We start from the raw sequence: 24,407 nt of genomic DNA, 5'->3' as shown, positions 1-24,407 counted from the left end.
AATATTTTCAAACTGCATTCAACAATACATTGACCAAAAAAATACAGTAACAGATCATTCACCATAGTCAAGTGGAATTTATTCTGGGGGTGTAAGAATGGTTCAGTATTTGCAAATCAATCAATGTGATGCATTACATCAACAAAACAAAGGATACAAATCATATGATAATCTCAATAGATGCAGAAAATGCATTTGACAAAATTCAACATTGTTCATGATAAAAAGTCTCAACAAAGTGGATTTAGAGGGAACATACCTTGACATAGTAAAGGTATATATATGAAATATATATACGAAATACCCTCAGCTAACACCTTACTCAATGGTGAAAAATTGAGAGGGCTTTTTCTCTAAAATCAGGAACAAGACAAAGATGTCCACTCTTACCACTTGTATTCAACATAGTACTGGAAGTCCTAGCCACAGCAATCTGGCAAGAAATAGAAATAAGATGCATCCATGTTGGTAAAGGAGAAGTTAAACTGGCACTATTTGCAGATGACATAATACAATATATAGAAAACCCTAAAGACTCCACCAAAAACTACCAGAAATTGGAGTGCCTGGATGGCTCAGATAGTTAAACATCTGCCTTCAGCTCAGGTCATGATCCCAGGGTCCTGGGATCAGGTCCCACGTCAAGCTCCCTGCTCAGCAAGGAGTCTGCTTCTCCCTCTCCCTTTGCTGCTCCCTCTGCTTGTGGTCTTTCCCTGTCAAATAAATGGATAAAATCTTTAAAAAAATACCAGAAATAATAAATGAGTTCAGTAAAGTTGCAGAACACAAAATTAATACCAAGAAATTGACAGCATTTCTATGCACTAATAACAAAGTAGCAGAGAATTAAAGAAAATAATTCCATTTACAATTGCACCAAGAAAAAATTACCAATAAAAAACTTAACCAAGGAGATAAAAGACCTGTATTCTGGAAACTATAAAACATTGATGAAAGAAATTGATATAAAAATTTTTATCATCAAAAAAGATGATACAAACAACTGGAAAAATATTTCATGTTCATGGATTGGGAGAATTAATATTGCAAAAATGTCTATACTACCTGAAGGAATTTACAGATTCAATGTTATTTTTATCAAAATACCAATAGCATTTTTCACAGAACTAGAACAATAATCCTAAAATTTGTGTGGAACCACAAAAGACCCCCAAATACCAAAAAGCATCTTGAGAAAGAAGAACAAAGCTAGAAGTATCACAATTCCAGATTTCAAGTACTCCAGTATTTAAGAATACTACACAGCTATAGTAATCAAAACAGTATGGTACTGGCACAAAAATAGACACATAGATCAATGGAACTGAAGAGACCCCAGAAACAAACGCACAATTATATGGCCAATTAATCTATGATGAAGGCAAGAACATACAATGAGGAAAAGATAGTCTCTATTAAATGGTGCTGGGAAAACTGGAGCTATGTGCAAAAGAATGAAACTGGACTACTTTTTTACACCATAAACAAAAATAAACTCAAATTGGATTAAAGACCTAACTGTGAGACCTGAAACCGTAAAATTCCTAGAAGAAAACACAGGCAGTAATTTCTCTGGCATCAATCATGGCAACGTGTTTATAGGCAAGGGAAACAAAAGCAAAAATATCTATTGGGACTACATCAAATAAAAAAAAACTTTTGCACAGTGAAGGAAACCATCAACAAAACAAAAAGGCAACCTACTAAATGGGAGAAGGTATTTTCTTTTTCTTTTTTAAAGATTTTATTTATTTATTTGACAGAGAGAGAGGGAACACAAGCAGGGGGAGTGGGACAGGAAGAAGCAGGCTCCCAGCAGAGGAACCTGATGTGGGGCTCGATCCCAGAACTCCGGGATCACACCCTGATCCGAAGGCAGACGCTTAACGACTGAGCCACCCAGGTGCCCTGGGAGAAGGTATTTTCAAATGATATATCTGATAAGGGGTTAATATCCAAAATATATAAAGAGCTTAAACATCTCAACACCAGAAAATTTTTTGAAAAGACAATCCAATTTAAAAATGGGCAGAAGACCTGAATAGACATTTTTCCAAAGAAAACATACAAATGACCCACAGACATATGAAAAGATGCTTGACATCACTCATCATCAGGGAAATGTAAATCAAAACTGCAAAATATCACCTGACATCTGTCAGAATGGCTAAAATCAAAATCACAAGAAATAACAAGTGTTGGTGAGGATATGGATAAAAAAGAACACTCATGAATTTTTGGTGGGAATGTAAATTGTTATGGCCACTGTGGAAAACAGTATGCAGTTAAAAAAAAAAAAAAGAAATACCATGTGATCCAGTAATTTCACTAATTGGTATTTACCCAAAGAAAATGAAAACACTAATTTGAAAAGCTATATGAACCCCTATGTTTATTGCAGATTTATTTATAGTAAACAAGATATGGAAGCAATCTAAGTGTCTGTCAATTTACAAATGGATAACAAAAAATAGTGTATATGTATGCAACGGAAAGTTATGCAGCCATGAAGGAAAGAATGAGATCTTGCTATTTGCAACCACATGAATGGACCCACAGAGTATTATGCTAAGTGAAATAAGTCAGACTGTGAAAGACAAACACCACATGATTTCACTCATTTGTGGAATCTAAATAACAAATCAAATGAATAAACAAAAGAAGGAGAATCAGACATATAAATACAGAGAACAAAATGAAAGTTGCCAGAGGGAAGGGAGTTCAGGAATGGGCAAAATCGGTGAAGGGGAATGGGAGATACAGGCTTTCAGTTATGGAATGAATAAGTCACAGGGATAAAAGGTATAGCATAGGGAATATAGTAAATGATATTGTAATAGCATCGTATGGGGACAGATGGTAGCTACACTTTTGATGAGCATAGCATGATGTATAGAGAAGTTGAATCACTATGTTGTATACCTGAAACTAATCTAATGTGTGTCAACTATACTCAGATGAAAGAAATTAATTAAAAAATAAAAATCCAGTGGTGTCTATTGTATACTTGGTAAAAATTTTAAAAAGTAATTTTGCTCCTTTACATTTTGACAAGTCTCTTTTGATATAGCTACATAAAAGTACCTTTCAAAGCTATTACTCCCCTGCTTTTATCCCTCCCCAGTGGCCTGAGCTAGAACTTACATGCTCCTGTGTACTTCCCAATATGACTCCTGCAACCCTTTCTTGCATCAGTTTACTCCTTGGTGGAGGCATATATAGAGAGCCAAAATGATGAGATCTATATCTGTGAGGAAAGATCAGCCAGAGTGCAGCCAATGCTATGTTTCAGAGTCATGATTTTGCTTCCTACCCCAGTTGCATATCACTTGGTACTGCTTTCTGTCATACAGACTAGAATTCCCAACACATTTAAATATGGCTATGAGAAAAATGAAAATGTTAGGCTGGGAAGGCAGAATAAATAGCTACCTATTATGTTAATTGTTAGAAAATCTAAAATGAAAAGACATCAAAGGAAAAGGCCCATTTTTGTTTGTTTGCTTAGAAGTTGTAAGAGTCAATATTTTTATTATTACCATTAACAGATGAAGGGACTGGAGACTAAAAGATAACTAAGGTTAGAAAATCATAATACATTCTATTTCAGAGGTGCCTGGGTAGCTCAGTCGGTTAAGCATCTGACTCTTTTTTTTTTTTTAAAGATTTTTAATTTATTTTTTTGACAGAGATAGACAGCCAGCAAGAGAGGGAACACAAGCAGGGGGAGTGGGAGAGGAAGAAGCAGGGTCTCAGCGGAGGACCCTGATGTGGGACTCGATCCCAGAATGCTGGGATCATGCTCTGAGCTGAAGGTAGACGCCTAACGACTGCGCTACCCAGGCGCCCCAAGCATCTGACTCTTGATTTCAGTTCAGGTCATGATCTCAGGGTTGTGGGATTGAACCCAGTGTTGGGCTTCATGCTCAGTGTGCATACTGCTTGAGATCCTCCCTTTCCCTCTCTCCTCCTCACCCCCCACCAGCTCACGCTCGCTCTCTCTCTCTCTAAAATAAATAAAATCTTTTTTAAAAAAATTCGAATCCACTTATTATGTGCCAACTACTGCTCTAATATACCTTAGGTGTATTGATTCATTTAATTTTCATTACAGCCCTATGAAGTATTATCATATGCTCATTTATGGATGAAAAAACTGAGTATAGACTGTATTAGTTTTCTAGGGCTGTCATAAATTATGACAAACATGGTGGCATAAAACAAACAAAATTTATTCTTAAATGATTGTAGAGGGCAGAAGTGTGAAATTATGATACCTAGGGGCCATGCTCCCTTCAAAGGCTTAGGGGAAGATACCAAATCATACCTTTTCCAGCTTCCAATGACTGCCTTTATCCCTTGGCTTGTTAGCTGCATCACATCACCCGAGACAAGACTCATTTTTAGATCTCTTTGGAGTTCTTTTGTCACGCTTATTTTTTTTTAAGATTTTATTTATTTATTCGACAGAGAGAGAGACAGCCAGCGAGAGAGGGAACACAAGCAGGGGGAGTGGGAGAGGAAGAAGCAGGCTCCCAGCAGAGGAACCTGATGTGGGGCTCGATCCCAGAACTCTGGGATCACACCCTGATCCGAAGGCAGACGCTTAACGACTGAGCCACCCAGGTGCCCCTTGTCACGCTTATTGAGATATAATTTACATACAATAAGAATCACTCTTTATAAATATACGGGTTGATGAGTTTTGACAAATGTATACAGTGATGTAAATATCACCAACCATCAAGGTAAAGAATATTTACATTATCCTCAAAATATCCCTCTTCCCTATTTACAAGCTGTCTTCTCACTTTTCACCTTGGTAACCAGTTATCTGTTTTCTCTTCATACAGTTTTACCTTCCTCAGAATGTCTTATAAATTGAATCGTAACCCTTTGTATCTGGCTTCTTTCACTTAGTAATATGCATTTAAGATTCATCCATTTCAGTGTATATATGAATAGTTTATTTTTACTGCTGAGTAGTATTCTATATTATAGATGTACCCCAATTTGCTTATTTATTCACAAATAAATGAGCATTTGGGTTGTTTCCAGTTTGGGGCTATTATGAATCAAGCTAAGAATATCCATGTACAGGCCTTCACAGAAATGTATGTTTTTATTTCTCTTGGGTAAATATGTGGGAGTGGATTGCTGGGCTGTATGGTTATTGCATGTTTAACTTTATAAGAAACTGCTAAACTGTTTTGCAAAGCGGTTCTACCATTTTGCATCCCCATCAGTGATCCAGGACAGTTCCAGTCACTCTACATTCTCACCATCACTTGGTTTTGTCAGGGATTTTAAACCATTTTATTGTGTATGATGTGGTATCTCCTTGTGGTTTTATTTGCACTTATGTAATGATTAATAATAAGCATCTTTTCATGTGCTTGTTTGCCATCTATCTTCTTTTATGAAGTGTCTCAGTCTACCTATTTTTTATTGAGTCTTTTGTCTCATTATTGAGTTGTAAGAGATCATTAAATGTCTAGATACAAGTCTATTTGTTTTTAAGCAAATATGATTCCAGGAAGCAAAATTAGGATCAATGAGAGAGAATTACCAGGAGGCATATTTCTGCTTAATATGAAGAAGATAAGTCTAACAATCAGAGTTATCTAACAATAGAATGGGCTGCCCCAAGAGTTAAATTTCCCATTACTTCAGGTATTCAAACAAAAACTGGATGAACAATTATTAGCAATAGTGCAAAGCAGATTTATACATTTATACATCATGGTGACTGTTGATCCAAATGCCATCTAAGGACTTTTACAAATCTAAAATTTTATATTAAAATAAATCAAGCCAACATCATATTAATGAGGTAGAGAATTTCTTGGTTGCATCAAAAAAGGAAATACATTCTGAGGGAACCAAGCTGGGATTGTGATAACCCCAGCCACTTTCCCAGCCAGTGAAAAATCCCTAGCTACTATGTAGAAAGTAGAGATTATCTGTTCTGCTTTGGTGTCCACCGTGAGTATCCCTGACAACATGGATGCTTTGGGCTATACTTAATCCAAATGATACATACAGAATGGTGGCATCTCAACTATACATTTTAAACCAGGAAAGTAGCCAAAGTTTACTCCCTAAGTGATGCTTCCCTGTGTACTTATTTATTTCCACAGTCAATGAATCAATGAAATGTTAAGTAAACATTATCAAAAAGAACACCGGAAACAAACCACTTTCCTCTTTTTGAACAAAGCCATAGTGTGTCTACCCCTGAAGTCCATGTAGTTTTTACCACCATATCTCAGAAAACAAATCACTAAGACTTAAGAGGAAGGAAAGGAGAGGAAGAAAACTGATGTCCATTAAGTCCTAAGAGTATGTGAGATACTTTTACATTTAAGTCAATTAGTTCTCACAACTTTGTCAGGCAAACTGATAAGGTTGTTTTTATTGTGTATGTATACATATATCATGAGATCAGCAAAGTTAACCAGCTTCTCAAGGACACATAGTTATTAAGTGGCAGATCTGGAGTTCAAACCCAAATCATCTGAATCCAAATCCATTGTATTTTGCATGGCATTTCAATGCTCAAAATAGACCAAAAAGAGAGGCCTCTTCAGCATGGAAAAACAGAGGGGCTATAATCCAAGTTTATAAACACATGTAGGCTATATATTTTGTTAGCGTTGTGTTGTTTACCAAATTCCAATATTCTGGGACTAGAAATCTCTTTGAAGCTGAAAAGATACTGAGATAGACAATTAAAATGAAGTCCTGCTTTGCACAGAGGCTGGCAAACTTATAAGACTCATTATCTCCCAGAATTGGTATAGACTGAAGATATAACCAGCTTCATAAAAGGTTTATATAGATTGATAGATGGTAGGTGCCTAATGGATAATTAAGGGAATATAGGATATTTGAGAGACAACCCTAACTTTTGAAATTGATATCAATAAGGAAAATCATGCTCTTTTAAAATGTGATGCCACATGTTGGCACTAGAATTTGATACTACCATCAGAGAGACTCCTAAGGAGTAGCTGGCTAAACCTTGAAAACAACTCTTGGGGCACCCAGGTGGCTCAGTCAGTTGAGTGTCCGGCTCTTGGTTTGGGCTTGGGTCATGGTCTCGGGGTTGTGGGATCGAACCCTGTGGCTGCGCTCAGCACTGGATCTGCTTGGGATTCTTTCTTTCCTCTCCCTCTGCCCCTCTCCCCGCTCATGCTCACTCTCCCTCTTCCTCTCACTCTCTACCCCTCTCTCTCTCAAATAAATAAATAAAATATTTAAAAAAGGAAAACAACTCAAGAAAATCTTATATTCTCCCGGGGCAAGGGGTAGCTAAATAACGGAACAACTCTTGGGCAATTCCTGTGTTCTCATGAATTATCCTTAGCTCTTCGGCTACAATCTGTGGGCCTCTAACCCCATTCTCTCCAAATACTCCTTCAAATAGCTGAGAGAGAATGTTCAGCTCTTTGTTCAAGTTTTTAAGGCAGTGAAAGTAAATTAAGGCAGTGAACTCAAACATTAGAATCAAAACCTCATTGATAGGTTTCTCCCACTAAAGAGAGAGAGGTGACTCTTTTGCTAACAAATTTCCCCCTGATAATGATCTGGGAATTTCGATCTTGGGCCAAAATGGAGATTTTAGTGAGGATTCTTTCAATTGCTAAAGCTACAGCTGATGTTTCTATTTGAATGGCGGTATGTAGTTGAAAGGTACACCCTTCTCCCCATTACCCAACTCTACCAACTCAAATGCTTTTAGTCATCTATTGATATAAAAGATATTATAGAAAATAGTATATTTTTAAATGAAACATAGTTTTCAATAATAGCTTTTAAAGAAAAGAGATATGTTGAATAATGGCCACAATAACAGCCTTCGCATTTACTTGTCTAAATATATATAGTAAAATTTCATTATATTCCTCTTTTCCTCATTTCGGTGCTCATTTTGCTGTATTTAGAGCAGCTTATGTGCTGCATTCATTCTTATTCACACAAAAAAGTGTATGCATATGCATACACACATGCACACACACACACACACATACACACACACAAAATCACTTTTTCCATTAGTCCCTGGGAGCAACAGATAGAAAGGCAACTGCTGGCAAAAGATGTCGCTAATAACAACTTTATGCTACTTCCACCATGTGGTTTCAGATGCCATAATTTTTATCAAGGTGTTTATGAATTATTATTTCAGGAGAATAGTTCAAGTAGCTTTCTCATTTCAGAAGCTACTTCCATAATGGGATATTCACAGTGCAACACAGTGACTAAATTCAGAAAAACTGTACACTGGAGGATTTTTCTTTGGCAATTGGTCATGTTCCTTATGGCTGATTTTTTCTTCTGAAAACCTTTGCACATGTGGAAGGAAAAAAAAAACACTTGAAAGGTGTTTCATGTGGTAATCACAGTTCCAGCAGCTTCCAATGCGCCATGCTGTGATCACTACCAGATAAGCAAAAGACTCTATTGTGCCTGTTTGCTTTAAAAAGATGTTTTCATGTTTCATTCCAATGTCCATGAGTAGTGGCAGTTCGGGAATACTGTTCACAAACTCTTTGATTTTTCTAGTGATCTGGAATCTCACTAGAGCATCACACTTAAAAAACTCATTGTCCCTACAGTTTATAATTATAGGTACAAAATAATTAATTATAAAGAAATATGTTTCTTATTTTTTTAAAAAAAATTTATTTACTGAGTGAGAGAGAGCAAGCACAAGCAGGGGGGGAGGCAGAGGGAGAAGCAGACTCTCTGCTGAGCAGGGAGGCCAATGCGGGACTCAATCGTAGGACCCCAGGATCATGACCTGAGCTGAAGGCAGACGCTTAACCGACTGAGCCACCCAGGCGTGCCTATGTTTCCCATCTTTTAAGGCAGAAAAAGAATAAATTTCCACACGTTTGGAATCATACCTTAGGAACATCAAATAAATAGGGAGAAACATAAAATTGAGAATCATGGGTCCCACCCATAATACGATAATACTCACTGCAGGTTGAAATGTGGCAGAGATGTGGAAATTGCCTGCCAGGGATGTTGGAGAGGAACTTCCCCTTTGGACTGTGGGCTGAACAACCAAATGACGCCTAAAGCCCTGTTTCCTGTGGTTCATCTGCCTGAGAATCACTTGGGGGAGTTGCTAGATTCTTGGACTCCATCTCAGGCTACTGATTCAGAATCTTTGGTGCAGAGCTTGGGGATCTGCATTCTAATAGCCTCCCAAGGTGATTTTAATGCACACTGAAATTTGGGAACCTGCTCCAAGGAAAAGTGCTTTGGACTGAGAATGAGGAAGCCTGGATTCTGGTTCCATTGCTTCCATAACTTTGCTAGGTAATCCTAATCAAGTCACATACTCAATTATTTCTCTATAAAATGAGGAGGTTAAACTAGATAATCTCTATGTTCTCTGTGATTTTTTTCTTTTAAAATTGAAGTACAATTAACATAAATGTTATGTTAGTTTCAGGTGTATGTTCTCTAAGATTCTTATAAAATCTATTGTATAGTCCATGATCTACCAATCCAGTAATCGACTTTGACTTAGTCATTTAACCTCATGATCCCTCATTTTCTACCCATCTATAAAAAAAAAAAAGTACTCGGAACTTCTGTGAAACATTGGAATACAGGAATGGGAGTCAGCTGTTTCAAATTTTATGATTAAACCAGTCATTAATTTGTAGTATTAGCTGGAACAATTTAAAATCCCACACTTCCCATCTCAATCATTGGAAGAGAAATAAATACCCTTAAAACACTACCAGGTATAAAAGTTTAGTTTGCAACATTCAAGGGAACCAAATCGCGGAAATTTATTACCTTTGAAGAGCACAATAAAGTTATTTTCTCCTAATTTCTTTGCAACCAAAATTTCCATAATCCCATTCCATACTGAAAGACAGGAGTTAGACATGGAATCTAATTTAGACATGGAATCTTTCCTGTATGAACTTCATAAAATCAAAGAAACAAAACCATAGCAAAAGATAACACAAAGAAACAACTTTATTTTTTTATTTTTATTTAAAATCAATTAGTTAACATATAGTGTTTTTGAGGAATAAATGAGATAATACATGTAACATGCTTAATAAATTCATAATAAATTCTCAGCAAAAAAAGATAACACAATCAATTTTTTAAATTTTCATTTTTATTTAAAATCAATTAATTAACATGTAGTGTATTATTAGTTTCAGGGGGTAGAATTTAGTGATTCATCAGTTACATATAACACCCAGTGCTCATTATTACATCAAGTGCCCTCCTTAATGTCCATCACCCAGTTACCCTATCCCTCCACCCGCCTCCCTTCCAACAACCCTCAGTTTGTTTCCTATAGTTAAGAGTCTTTTATGGTTTGCCTCCGTCTTTGATTTTATCTTGTTTTATTCTTTCTTCCCTTCCCCTATAATCCAAGTTTATAAACACATGTAGGCTATATATTTTGTTAGCGTTGTGTTGTTTACCAAATGTTCATCCGATTTTTTTCTTAAGTTCCACATATGAGTGAAATCATGTGGTATTTGTCTTTCTCTGACTTATTTTGCTTAGCAAAATATCCTCTAGTTCCATCCACGTTGTTGCAAATGGCAAGATTTCATTCATTTTGATGGTTGAATAATATTCCGTTAAATATACATACCACTTCTTTATCCATTCATCAATCAATGAACACCTGAGTTGCTTACATAATTTGGCTATTATGAATAATGATGCTATAAACATAGGGATGTATGTGTCCCTTTAAATTAGTGTTTTTGTATTCTGTGGGTAAATACCCAGTGATGTGATAACTGGATCATAGAACAGTTCTCTTTTTTAATTTGAAGAATCTCCATACTATTCTCCACAGTGACTGCAACAGTTTACATTCACACCAACAATGCAAGAGGATTCCCCTTTCTCCACATCCTCACCAACACCTGCTGTTTATTGTGTTGTTAATTTTAGCCATTCTGACAAGTGTGAGGTGATATCTCATTATAGTTTTGATTTGCGTTTCCCTGATGATAAGTGATATTGACCTTCTTTTCATGTGTCTGTTGGCCATCTAGATATCTTCTTTGGAAAAATGCCTATTCATGTCTTCTGCCCATTTTCTAATTGGATTAATCATTTTTTGGTGTCGAGTTTTATAAGTTTTTTACACATTTTGGGTACTAACCCTTTAGTACATATGCCATTTGCAAATATCTTCTTCCATTCTCTAGGTTGCCTTTTAGTTTTGTTGTTTCCTTCACTGTGCAGAAGCTTTTATTTTGATGAAGTCCCAATAGTTTATTTTTGCTTTTGTTTCCCTTGCCTTAGGAGACATATCTAGGAAGAAGTTGCTATGGCCAATGTCAAAGAGGTTATTGCCTGTGTTCTCTTCTAGGATTTTGATGGATTCCTATCTCACATTTAGGTCTTTCATCCATTTTGAGTTTATTTTTGTGTATGATGTGGTCCATTTTCATTCTTTTGCATGATGCTCTCCAGTATTCCCAGCACCTTTTGTTGAAGAGACTGTCTTTTTCCCATTAGATATTCTTTCCTGCTTTGTTGAAAAGTAATTGACCATATATTTACGATTCATTTATGGGTTTTCTATTCTGTTCCATTGATCTATGTGTCTATTTTTGGGTCACCATCATATTGTTTTGATTACTATAGCCTTCTAATATAAGTTGAAGTCTGGAATTGTGATGCCTCCAGCTTTGCTTTTCTTTTTTAAGGTCGCTTTTAGCTATTTGGGGACTTTTTTGGTTCCATACAAATTTTAGGATGGTTTATTCTAGCTCTATGAAAAATGCTATTGGTATTTAGGTAGGGATTGCATTAAATATGTAGATTGCTTTGAGTAGCATATGCATTTTAACAATATTTTTTATTCCGATCCGTGGGCATGGAATGTCTTTCCATTTCTTTGTGTCCTCTTCAATTTCTTTCACCAGCATTATAATTTTCTGGGTACAGGTCTTTCACCTCTTTGGTTAGGTTTATTCCTAGGTATCTTATGGTTTTTGGTACAATTGTAAATGGGAATGATTCCTTAATTTCTCTCTCTGATGCTTCATTATTGGTGTATGGAAATGCAACAGATTTGTGTAGGTTGATTTTGTATCCAGTGACTTTACTGAAATCATATATCAGTATAGTTTTTTGGTGGAGTCTTTGAGGTTTTCTGTATAGAGTATCATGTCATGTGCAAATAGTGAAAGTTTTACTTCTTTCTTGCCAACTTGGACGCCTTTTATTTCTTTTTGTTGTCAGATTGCTGTGGCTAGGACTTCAGATATGATGTTAAAATACAGTGATGAGAGTGGACATCCTAGTGTTGTTCCTGAATGTAGAGGAACATACAGGAAAGCTCTTAGTCTTTCCCCATTGAGTTATGTTAGCTGTAGGTTTTTCATAAGATGGCCTTTATTATGTTGAGGTATGTTCCATGTAAACCTACTTTGTTGTGGGTTTTTATGATGAATGGATGTTGTACTTTGTCAATTTTTTATTTCTGGGGCGCCTAGGTGGCTCAGCCATTGAGCGTCTGCCTTCAGCTCAGGTCATGATACCAGGGTCCTGGGATTGAGCCCCACACTGGGCTCCCTGCTTGGCGGGAAGCCTGCTTCTCCCTCTCACACTCCCCTTGCTTGTGTGCCCTCTCTCGCTGTCTCTCTCTCTCTCTGTCAAATAAATAAATAAATCTTTAAAAAATTTTCTGCATCTATTGAAATGATCATATGGTTCTTATCGTTTCTTTTATTATTTTTTAAAGATTTATTTATTTAATTTTAGAGAGAGAGAGAACAAGCAGGAGGAGGGGCAGAGGGAGAGGGAGAGGAGAATCCCAAGCAGACTCTCTGCTGAGTGCTTAGCCCAACGTGGAGCTCAGTCTCACAACCCTGAGATCTTGACCTGAGCAGAAATCAGGAGTCCAAACTTAACCAACTGAGCCACCTAGGTGCCCCTTATCCTTTCTCTTATTAATATGGTGTATAACATTGATTGATTTGTGAATATTGGACCACCCTTGCATCATGTGAATACATTCCACTTAATTCTGGTGAATGATTTTTTTTAATGTATTGTTGGGTTCAGTTTACTAGTATTTTCTTGAGGAAGTTTGCATGTATGTTCATCAGAGATATTGTCCTGTAGTTTTCTTCTTTTGTACTGTCTTTTCCTGGTTTTGGTATCAGGATAGTGCTGCCTTCATAGAATGAATTTGTAAGATTTCCTTCCTATTTAAAAAACTATTTTTTAAAATAGTTTGAGAAGAATAGGTATTAACTCTTCTTTAAATGTTTGGTAGAATTTGCCTGTGAAGCCATGTAGCCCTGGACTTTTGTTTGTTGGGAGGTTTTTGATTACTGATTCAATATCTTTGCTGGTTATTGGTATGTTCAAGTTTTCGATTTCTTCCTGTTTCAGTTGTGGTAGTTATATATTTTTAGGAATTTATCCATTTCTTCCAGGTTGTACAATGTATTCACATAATTATTTCTCTGGTCTTAGTTATGCTTTCTCCTCTCTCATTTGTGATTTTGTTTACTTGAGTCCCTTCTCTTTTCTTTTTGATAAGTCTAGCTTAGAGGATTATCAGTTTTATTAACTTTTTCAGTGAACCAGATCCTGTTTTTATTGATCTATTCTATGGTTTTGGGGTTTTTTTTTGTTTTTGTTTTTTGTTTGTTTTTTTGTTTGTTTATCATTTATTTCTCCTTTACTCTTTACCTTCTTTCTGCTGGCTTTAGGCTTTGTTTTTTTGTTCTTTTTCTAGTTTCTTTAGGTGAAAGGTTAGGTTGTTCATTTTAGGTTTTTCTTGCATCTTGAGTTAGGCCTGTTTGGGTATTCATGTCCCTCTTGCGATCACTTTTCCTGCATCCCAAAGGTTTTGAGCCATCACGTTTTAATTTTCCTATGAATTTTTTAAATTTCTGCTTTGATTTTCTGGTTGACCCATTCATTGTTTAGTAGCATGTTGTTTGAATCTCCATGTATTTGTGGTCTTTCCACATTTTTTCTTGTGGTTGACTTCTAGTTTCATACTGTTGTGGTCAGAAAAGGTGCATGATATGACTTCAGTCTTTTTGTATTTATTGAGACCTGATTTGTGACCTAGTATGTGATTTATTCTGTAAAATGACCCATGTGCATTTGAAAAGAATGTGTATTCTGCTCTTTTATGATGGAATGTTCTGCATATATCTGTTAACTCCATCTGGTCCAGTGTGCCATTCAAAGCCATTGTTTCCTTCTTTATTTCCTGTTTAGATGATCTGTCCATTGATGTAACTGGGAGGTTAAGTCCACCACTATATTTGTATTATAATCAATTAGTCCCTTTATGTTTTCATTATTTTATTTATTTGGGTGCTCTCATATGGGTGCATAAATATTTACAATTGTTAGATCTTCTTGTTGGATTGTTCCCTTTATTATGATATAGTGCCCTTTTTTGTCTCTTTTTCCAATCTACTTTATTTTATTTTTTTAAAGGATTTTATTTATTTATTTGACAGAGAAAGACAGCCAGCAAGAGAGGGAACACAAGCAGGGGAAGTGGGAGAGGAAGAAACAGGCTCCTGGCAGAGAAGCCTGATGTGGGGCTCGATCCCAGAAAGCCAGGATCACACCCTGAGCTGAAGGCAGACGCTTAACCACTGTGCCACTCAGGCACCCCTTTTTCCAATCTATTTTAAAGTCTGGTTTGTTTGATATATCTATTGCTACTCTAGCTTTCTTTTGACATCCATTTGCATGATAAATGTTTCTCTATCTCTCACTTTAAATCTGCAGGTGTCTTCAGGTCTACAATGAGTCTCTTGTAGACAACAGATAGATGGGTCTTGTTTTTTTCTTCTATTCTGACACCCTATGTCTTTTTATTCAGCATTTAGTCCATTTACAAGTAATTATTGGTAGATATGTATTTAGTGCCATTTTATTACCTGTTTTGTCATTGATTCTGGTGATTTCTCTGATCCTTTCTTGTCTTTGTCACTTTTGGTTTCTCCTTTGCCCTTAAAGAGTCCCTTTTAATATTTCTTTCAGGGCACATTTAAGGTCACATATTCCTTTAGGGGTTTTTTTGTGAAACTCTTTATGTCTCCTTCTATTCTGAATGATAGCCTTGCTGGATAGAGTATTCTTGGGTGCACATTTTTCCCATTTGGCACTTTGAACATATCATGCCACTCCTTTTTGGCTTTCCAAGTTTCTGTTCACAAGTCTCCAGCTAGGCTTAAAGGTCTTCCCTTGTCAGTTAAGGGCTTCTTTTGTCTTGTTGCTTTTAAGATTTTTTTCTTTATTGCTATATTTTGCAAATTTAATTACAATATGTCTTGATGTTGGCCTTCTTTTATTGGTTTTGATGGGAGTTCTTTGTGCCTCCTAAATCTGGATATCTGTTTCTTCTCCAGATTTGGGAAGTTTTCAGCTATTATTTCCTCAAATGAATTTTCTGCCCCCTTTTCTCTCTCTTCTTCTTCTGGGAGTCCTATAATATGAATGTTATTGTGTTTGATGGAGTCACTGAATTCCCTAAGTCTATTTTCATGTTATGTAAGTCTTCCTATCTTGTGTTCAGCTTCATTATTTCCATTATATTGTTCTATGCTGCATCATTCCTCTACTTCTTCCAGCCTACTGTCATTGTATCAAGCCTGTTTCCAATCTCATTTATTGTATGCTTCATCTTTGATTGATTCTTTTTTAACTCTTTGATCTCTGTGGTAAAGATCTCACGGATGTCTTCTATTCTTTTTTTCAAGCCCAGTGAGCATCCTTATGATTGTTGCTTTAAATTCTCCATCAGGCATGTTACTTACTTCTGTTTCACTTACATCTCTGGCCATGGCCTTATACTGTTCTTTCATTTAGGATACCTTCCTCTGTCTTGGCATTCTGTCTAAGTCTCTGCCTTCTTCTGTGTGTTAGAAAAGCCAGTTACGTCTCCTGCTCCTGAAAGTAATGGCCTTATGAAGAGGAGGTCATGTAGTGCAAAGGGCCTGGCATTCAGGGAGTGTCTCTGGTGTGTGCTGCTTGTACTCTGCTGTTGTGTTTTGTCTGCACTTCCTTCAAGCCGGTCTGCAGATGCTCTCCTTTCCTGCTGTGGGCAGTGTTTGGTCTCTAGTCTGAATGTGGTGAGTTTTAACTAGATGTGCTCTGGTCTGGTTATGAAATGAAACCTGACACCCCTTCCACCAGAACTGAGGTCCTGCAGAACTCTCTGGTTGGGACAGGTGGTGTGGGCAGGAATTTGTTCTGGTCTTCTGGGAAGGGGCCCATTCTGCTAGGACTGAGGCAAGTGTGACTGAGAAAGGCAGTCCCATCAGAGTGCAAGGGTGAAGGACTTGGTGTAAGTATGTTAGGCAGCCAGTGTCAGTTCTGCACTGCTTCTGTACCTGGCTTTGTGTTTATGCCAAGGAGAGGAGGAGGGAAATGCCACCACCCAGCTCCTTTGTTCCTGGGGAGAGGTCTTGCAAACACTTTCTCCCAGGGATGTGCTCCGAATAGAGTAAATAATCTCCCCCTTGTGTGTCCCAGGTGTTCTTCAGATCATTGTTTCCATGCTGTCTACCCCCAGTTTGTGTGCCTGCCTTCTCTCCAAGAGCAGCACTTGTCCTTCAGGCTCTATCCCAGTCAAGCCTGCTGACCTTTAAAGCTCTAGGCTGCCTCTCTCTCTCTCTCTCTCTCTCTCTCTGACAATATATATATATTGAGAGCACAAGTTGGGGGAGCTTCAGGCAGAAGGAGAAGCAGACTTCCTGCTGAGCAAGGAGCCCTATGTAGAACTCGATCCCAGGACCCTGGGATCATGACCTGAGCTGAAGGCAGACACTTAAATGACTGAGCCACCCGGGTGTCCCTAAGCCCTACTGGTTGCATGAACTCACGAAATTCAGCCCCTCTCATTTTCCAACCCAATGGCTTTGGGGAAACCTCCTTTTGCATCCCCCTGTGTGCTTCTCTCTCTCCCTCTCTCCATCTCTCTCTCCCTTCTCCATGACCATATCTCCCTCCCCTCCACAGCACCTACAATCCTTTTTCCCCTAAACCACATCTCCACACTTACCACCTTCCTTGATGTGGCATCTTCTCTCCCTATAGTTGTGTAGTTTGTTCTGTCAGTCTTCTGGTCTATTTCTGGGATATTTATGATGACTTGATAGTTATTTAGTTGTGTTCATGGGTTGAAATGAGCTTAGAGTCCTCCTACTCCACCACTGTATTCCCTCTTCCCCACACCTAGGTACCTTAATTGAATCTGTGAAATGAGTGTTGGAGAAGGTGATGTCCGAGGTCCCCTCCAACCAAAGGCTTGCTCACTGTACCACCCCAACACTGATCACAGGACTCGGGGTGCCACAACTCAGTGAGTGGCCACGTGGAACCTTCTGGTGCCCAGCCACAGAACAGGTGTGAAAACGTGCATGGGTGGGGCAGCAGGAGGAAGGCATCAGTGGATAGGTGGGTGGGAGGTCGGTGGGTTCAGTGTGAGCAGGATCCCCATGCTCCCCTCATGTGAGTGATCCTCTTGTGGTTCTGCCCTGCAATGCCTGGGCGTGCCTGTCCTGAATATCATCTGAGTGGCCCTGTGGAACGTTATGGTTCCCCTATACCAGAAAAAAACTTTTTTTTTAATGGCAGTTTGACATTCTCTGCCAAAAGGCCTATGTTTGGGCCTAGCAATCCCACTTTAAGGAATTGACCCTATAGATTAGGTAAGTGTGCCAATGACATATATGCAAAGTTCTTTATTACAGCATTGTTTGTAGTAGCAAGAGAAGAGGAAAAAACAATTTTCATCAGAAACACTTTGGTTAAATTATGGCACATTGATGCAATGAAAACCCATGCAATATTTTTAAAGAGAATGAGGAAGCTTACTCTTTGCAAGTTATATTAAATAGAATGATCTCCAAATTATAGAAAAATGAAAAAAAATTGGGACAAAACTGTATATAGAATACTACTATTTGTGTGAAAAAAATTCAGTTTCAGTACTTTTATATGTATAAAATTTAAAAGGGTACAGAATGAAGTCATGAAACTAAAATTTGTTGCTTCCAGGAAGGAAACTTGTTGGCTGAGGAACAGGGATGGAAGGGAAACTTTTCCCTGTGTACTATTTTATGCCTTCAAATTTTGAATGTTTGAATGCATTACCTTTCAAAAGAAATACGATGAAAAAATTTTTAAATATTACAAAAATTCCATATTTATATTGTGTTCATATATTCATAGAAACACACAAAAATCAGAAGATCTGTAACGATACACATCAAACAGCAAACAGGTATTAATGCCCTAGGAGGGGGAGGTGGGAGCCTAGATATATGTGTGTGGTAGATTTTACTTTTTAATTTAAATTGCTTGAAATTGAAAATGAGATTTCATAATTACACAAATGAAGCACCTAAAAAAGGACTTGCACCATAAGACTAGGAGCACTGGGCCAAGAGAGTACAGCTTTTTCAATTCAGCCATATATGTATAAGGCACTCAGCCCTATTAATGTGGTCTTGAGTCATCATTCCCTTGAGTCTTTCTGATGGATTGAGGTAATAACACCTTGCCACACAAGAACTCACAGTGAAACAGTAACATGACCATCAGTCTTATAATGGCCTCTGTGGAGAATAGTGAAATTTCTGATATCGGAAGAGCTATCCAAGAGGCAAAGAGTATAAAAAGATAAGCAGTGGAAGCAACTTTTACAACTATCGCAGATACAACTCACATTTCAAAAGTATATAATGTGAAGACGTTGTCATGTTTTATTAGTTTAACAAAGTTGAAAGTGACTGCTCTGTACATAATGACCTTAACAATGTTGATGCTGTAAGTGAAAGTTCAGTCATCTTTATACTAAGTTTTTAATGTAAAATTAGGACTGCAGATTTTTCCCCTACCAGCCTTTGTCCCGGGATGTGACTCTAACCAGATGCAATTATGCAGTCATGTGGAACCTTGCTTTCTAGTGCTGGAAAAGATGTCTCTAATTACTTGCTTCAATAAATATGAATCCAGATTGCTTAAAAAAATGAATATGTAGTCTTTGAGGCTACTGAAAAGAACTTGTGATTTATAGTCAGTAATCCTGTGTTTAAGACCTGGATACATTATATGGTAACTGTATCACTTTGGATAATCAGCTATTCCCAATAGTTGACCAACTGTTATTATCGATCTCACAAAGTTATTGAAACAATAAAATGAGATAATATTATGAAATCATGTTATAAACTCGATAGTGTTGTGCAAATACTATCATTATCATCTTTTTGTACCTACAATGGCAGAGATAACGATAAGTGGCTATGGTAGCTTCCCTCACATTGTCATTAAGAACATTTCCCCTTTAGTTTTAGAATCACATGGTAGCTTTTAAAACACACAACTTCCAGAAGGTCTCACTGAAAATTTGGCACTGTAACATTTCTGTCACTTCATGGGGAAAAGGTAAGAATTAACATTTTATAATAATACTAGAAAATACTTGGTAATAAGAAAACAAAACAGAAATTTGTTGTTTAGTTTTATATCTTTCTCAACTTCTAGAAATGGACAAAAAAGATAGTATAAACACTGATTTTTTTCTCTTAAATTTCAGTTATCTACCTCATATTCTACCATGCCATCTTTGTGTTCTTTACCTGGACCTACTGGAAGTCTATATTTACACTCCCACAACAGCCAAATCAGAAGGTAAGAATCCTGGTTACTTCCTAAAGGCTAAAGAGACAGGAAGGCAAAAATGCAAAAAGAAGAAGAAGAAGAAGAAGAAGAAGAAGAAGAAGAAGAAGAAGAAGAAGAAGAAGAAGAGGAGGAGGAGGAGAAAAGAAGCAAATAGCCTTCATTTACAGAGGAGAGATGAGTTTCAGGGTAATCTTTAAAAAGGCTCTTAGTGATAAAGATAAATTAAGGGTAGGATAGTCTATAGAAGGATAGTCTATTGCAAAATCACTGGCCATAAATACTTTGAAGACTAAGAAACCACTGTTTGAATTAGTGATATAATTATTTTTTAAATGTTTATTTCAATTCTATTTAGTTAAAATATAATATATTATTAGCTTCAGGAATAAAATTTAGTGATTCAGCAATAGCATATATCACCCAGTGCTCATTACATCAAGTGCCCTCCTTAAGGCCCATCACCCAATTACCCCATCCCCCACCAACCTCCCCTCCAGCAACCCTCAGTTTGTTTCCTATAGTTAAGAGTCTCTTATGGTTTTTCTCTCTCTCTATTTTTTTTTCCCTTACCTTACCCTATTTTCATCAGTTTTGTTTCTTAAATTCCACATATGAGTGAAATCATATGGTATTTATCCTACACTGACTGACTTATTTTCCTTAGCATAATACCCTCTGGTTCCATCCACATTGTTGCAAATGGTAAGATTTCATTTTTTATGATGGCTGATGGCTGAGTAATATTCATATATATATATATATATACATATATATATATATATACACACACACACACACCACATCTTCTTTATCCATTCATCTATCAATGGACATCTGGGTTCTTTCCATATTTTGGCTATTGGGGGCACTACTGCTATAAACATTGGGGTATACATGCCCCTTCAAATCAATATTTTTGTATCCTTTGGATAATTACCTAGTAGTACAATTGATGGGTAGCAGGGTAGTTCTATTTTTAACTTTTTGAGGGCCCTCCATACTGTTTTCCAGAGTAGCTGCACCAGTGTGCATTCCTCCAACAGTGTAAGAAATTTCCCCTTTCTCTGCATCTTCACCAACATCTGTTGTTTCTTGTGTTGTTGATTTTAGCCATTCTAAGGTGATATCTCATTGTGGTTTTGATTTGTATTTCCCTGATGCCGAATGATGTTCAGAATTTTTTCATGATAGTCATTTGTATGTCTTCTTTGGAGAAATATCTGTTCATGTCTTCTGCTCATTTTTCTTGACTGGACTATTTGTTTTTTGGGTGTCTAGTTTGATAATTTCTTTATAGATTTTGGATACTAACCCTTTATCTGAGATTTCATTTGTGAATATCTTCTCCCGTTCTGTCTGTTGTCTTTAGTTTTATTGATTGTTTCCTTGGCTGTACAAAAGCTTTTTATCTTTATGAAATCCCGATAGTTTAGTTTTGCTTTTGTTTCCTTTGTCTTTGGAGACCTGTCTAGTAAGAATTTGCCGCGGCCAAGGTCAAAGAAGTTGCTGCCTGTGTTCCCTAGAATTTTGATGGATTCCTGTTTCACATTTAGGTCTTTCATCCATTTTGAGTCTATTTTTGTGTAATGCCGACGTTGTGTAAGACAGCAGTACAGTCTCATTCTTCTTGGCTGGCCAATTTTCCCTACACCATTTGTTGAAGACACTCTATTTTCCATAGGATGTTCTTTCCTGCTTTGTCAAAGATTAGTTGGCCATACAGTTGAGTGTCCATTTCTGGGTTCTGTATTCTGTTCCATTGATCTATGTGTCTGTTTTGTTCTAGTACCATACTGTCTTGATGATGACAGCTTTGTAATACAACCTGAAGTCTGGAATTGTGATGCCTCCAGCTTTGGTTTTCTTTTTCAACATTCCTTTGGCTATTTTCAGTCTTCTCTGGTTCCATACAAATCTTAAGTTTCTTCGTTCTAGCTGTGTGAGAAATGCTGGCAGTATTTTGGTAGGTATTACACTGGATGTGCATATTGCTTTGCGTAACATACACATTTTAACAATATTTATTCTTCCAACCCATGAGCATGGAATGTTTTTCCATTTTTTTGTGTCTTCCTCAATTTCTTTCATAAGTGTTCTGTAGTTTTCAGAGTACAGATCTTTTATCTCTTTGGTTAGGTTAATTCCTAGGTATGTAATGGGTTTGGTGCAATTGTAAACGGGATCGATTCCTTGATTTTTCTGTCTGCTGTCTCATTGTTAGTGTATAGAAATGCAACAGACTTCTGTGGGTTGATTTTATGTCTTGCAACGTTGCTGAATCCCTGTATCAGTTTTAGCAATTTTTGGGTAGAGTCTTTAGGATTATTTAGATAGGCTCTCATGTCATCTGTGAAGAGTGAAAGTTTGACTTCTTTGCAGATTTGGATGCCTTCTATTTCTTTTTGTTGTCTGATTGCTGAGGCTAGAACTTCCAGGACTATGTTGAACAAGAGTGGTCGGAGTGGACATCCCTGGCAGGATGTGAAGCTCTCTGTTTTTCCCCATTAAGGATGATATTTGCTGTGGGTCTTTTGTATATGTCTTTATGATGTTGAGGTATGTTCCCTCTATCCCTACATTTTGGACGGTTTTTATCGAGAGGATGCTGTATTTTGTCAAATGGTTTTTCTGCATCTATTGAGAGGATCATATGGGGTTCTTGTCCTTTCTTTTATTAATATGTTGTATTACAAATGATTGATTTGCAGATGTTGAACCACCCCTGCAGCCCAAGAATAAATTCCACTGGGTCATGGTGAATTATCCTTTTAATGTATTGTTGGATCCTATTAGCTAGTATCTTGGTGAGAATTTTTGCATCCATGTTCATCACGGATATTGGTCTGTAATTATTTTTGTTGGGGTCTTTGTCTGGTTTTTCCAATCAAGGTAATGCTGGCCTCATAGTTTGGAATTTTTATTTCATTACTATTTTTTGAAAAATTTCAGATGAATAGGTATTAATTCTTCTTTAAATGTTTGGTAGAATTCTCCTAGGAGGCCATCCAATCCTGGACTCTTCTTTGTTGGGAAATTTTTGATGACTGATATAACTTCTTCCCTGGTTATGAGTCTGTTCAGGTTTTCTATTTCTTCCTGTTTCAGTTTGGAAGTTTGTATGTGTCTAGGAATGCATCCATATTTTCCAGATTGCCTAATTCGTTGGCATATAATTACTCATAATATTCTCTTATAATTGTTTCTATTTCTTATAATATTCTCTTATATTTGTTTGTATTTCTTCAGTGTTGATTGTGATCTCTCCTCTTTCATTTGTGATTTCATTTATCTGGGTCCTTTCTCTTTTCCTTTTGATAAGTCTGGCTAGGGGTTTATCAATGTTATTAATTCTTTCAAAGAACCAGCTCCTGGTTTCATTGATCTGTTCTCCTTTTTTTTATTTCTATATCTTTGATTTCTGCTCTAATCTTTAGTATTTTTCTTCTGCTGCTGGATCTAGCTTTATTTGCAGTTCTTTTTCCAGCTCCTTTAAGTGTAAGCTTAGGTTGTATATGTGAGACTTTTCTTGAGAAAGACCTGTATTGCTATATACTTCCTATTAAGACCACCATTACTGCATCCCAAAGGTTCTGAACTGTCACGTTTTCATTTTCATTTGCTTCCATTTAATTATTTAATTGTTCTTTAATTTCCTGGTTGACCCATTCATTCCTTAGTAGGATGTTCCTTAACATCCATGTATTTGTGGTCCTTTGAAATTTCTTCTTGTGATTAACTTCAAGTTTCATAGCATTGTGGTCTGAAAATATGCGGGGTATGATCTCAATTTTTGTACCAGTTGAGACTTGATTTGTGACCCAGTATGTCATCTGTTCTAGAGAATGTTCCATGTACACTCAAGAAAAATTTGTGTTCTGTTGCTTTAGGATGAAATGCTCTGAATATATGTGTGAAGTCTATCTGGTTCAGTGTGTTATTCAAAGCCCTTGTTTCCTTGTAGATATGCTGCTTAAATGATCTGTCCATTGCTGTGAGTGGGGTGTTAATGTCCCCTACTATTATTGTATTATTATAAATGTGTTTCTTTAATTTTGGTATTAATTGGCTTATATACTTGCCTGTTCCCAAGTTGGGGGCATAAATATTTGCAATTGTTAGATCTTTTTGTTGGATAGACCCTTTATTATGATATAGTGTCCTTCTTCATCTCTTACTACAGTCTTTGGTTAAAATCTAATTTGTCCAATATAAGGATGGCTACTCCAGCTTTCTTTTGATGTTCATTAGCATGATAAATGGTTCTCCACACCCTCACTTTCAATCTGGAATTGTCTTTGGGTCTAAAATAAGTCACTTGTAAGCAGCATATCGATGGGTCCTCTTTATTTTTGCATTCTGATACCTTATTTCTTTTGATTGGAGCATTGGGGCCATTTGCATTCAGAGTAATTATTGAAAGTATGAATTTATAAAGTGTCATCGTATTTCCTGTAAAGTCACTGTTCCTGTAGATTGTCTCTGTTCCTTTCTGATCTCTGTTACTTCTGGGGTCTCTCTCTGTTCAAAGGATCCCCTTTAATATTTCTTGAAGCACTGATTTGGTGTTCACAAATTCCTTTAGTTTTGGGGGTGCCTGGGTGGCTCAGTTGGTCAAGTGTCTACCTTCAGGTCTGGTCATGGTCCCATGTTCCTGATATCGAGCCCTGCATCAGGCTACCTGATCAGCAGGGAGTCTGCTTCTCCCTCTCCCTCTGCCT

The 24,407-nt window shown here is 37.0% G+C and overlaps 1 protein-coding gene across 2 annotated transcripts in view; it reads left to right on the top strand.

The window, feature by feature from the left end:
• The window catches only part of ZDHHC15 (zinc finger DHHC-type palmitoyltransferase 15), a 164,061-nt gene that overhangs the window by 55,665 nt on the left and 83,989 nt on the right, over positions 1-24,407 (top strand). For both annotated transcript variants that reach the window (XM_002929169.4, XM_019809840.2), the window contains exon 3: positions 19,604-19,698. In XM_002929169.4, coding sequence (XP_002929215.2) covers positions 19,604-19,698 — 95 coding nt within the window. The remainder of the gene's footprint in view (positions 1-19,603; positions 19,699-24,407) is intronic.

This window comes from Ailuropoda melanoleuca, chromosome X (assembly GCF_002007445.2).
Source record: "Ailuropoda melanoleuca isolate Jingjing chromosome X, ASM200744v2, whole genome shotgun sequence".
NCBI lineage: Eukaryota > Metazoa > Chordata > Mammalia > Carnivora > Ursidae > Ailuropoda > Ailuropoda melanoleuca.
This window is presented reverse-complemented; position numbering and strand designations above follow the sequence as displayed.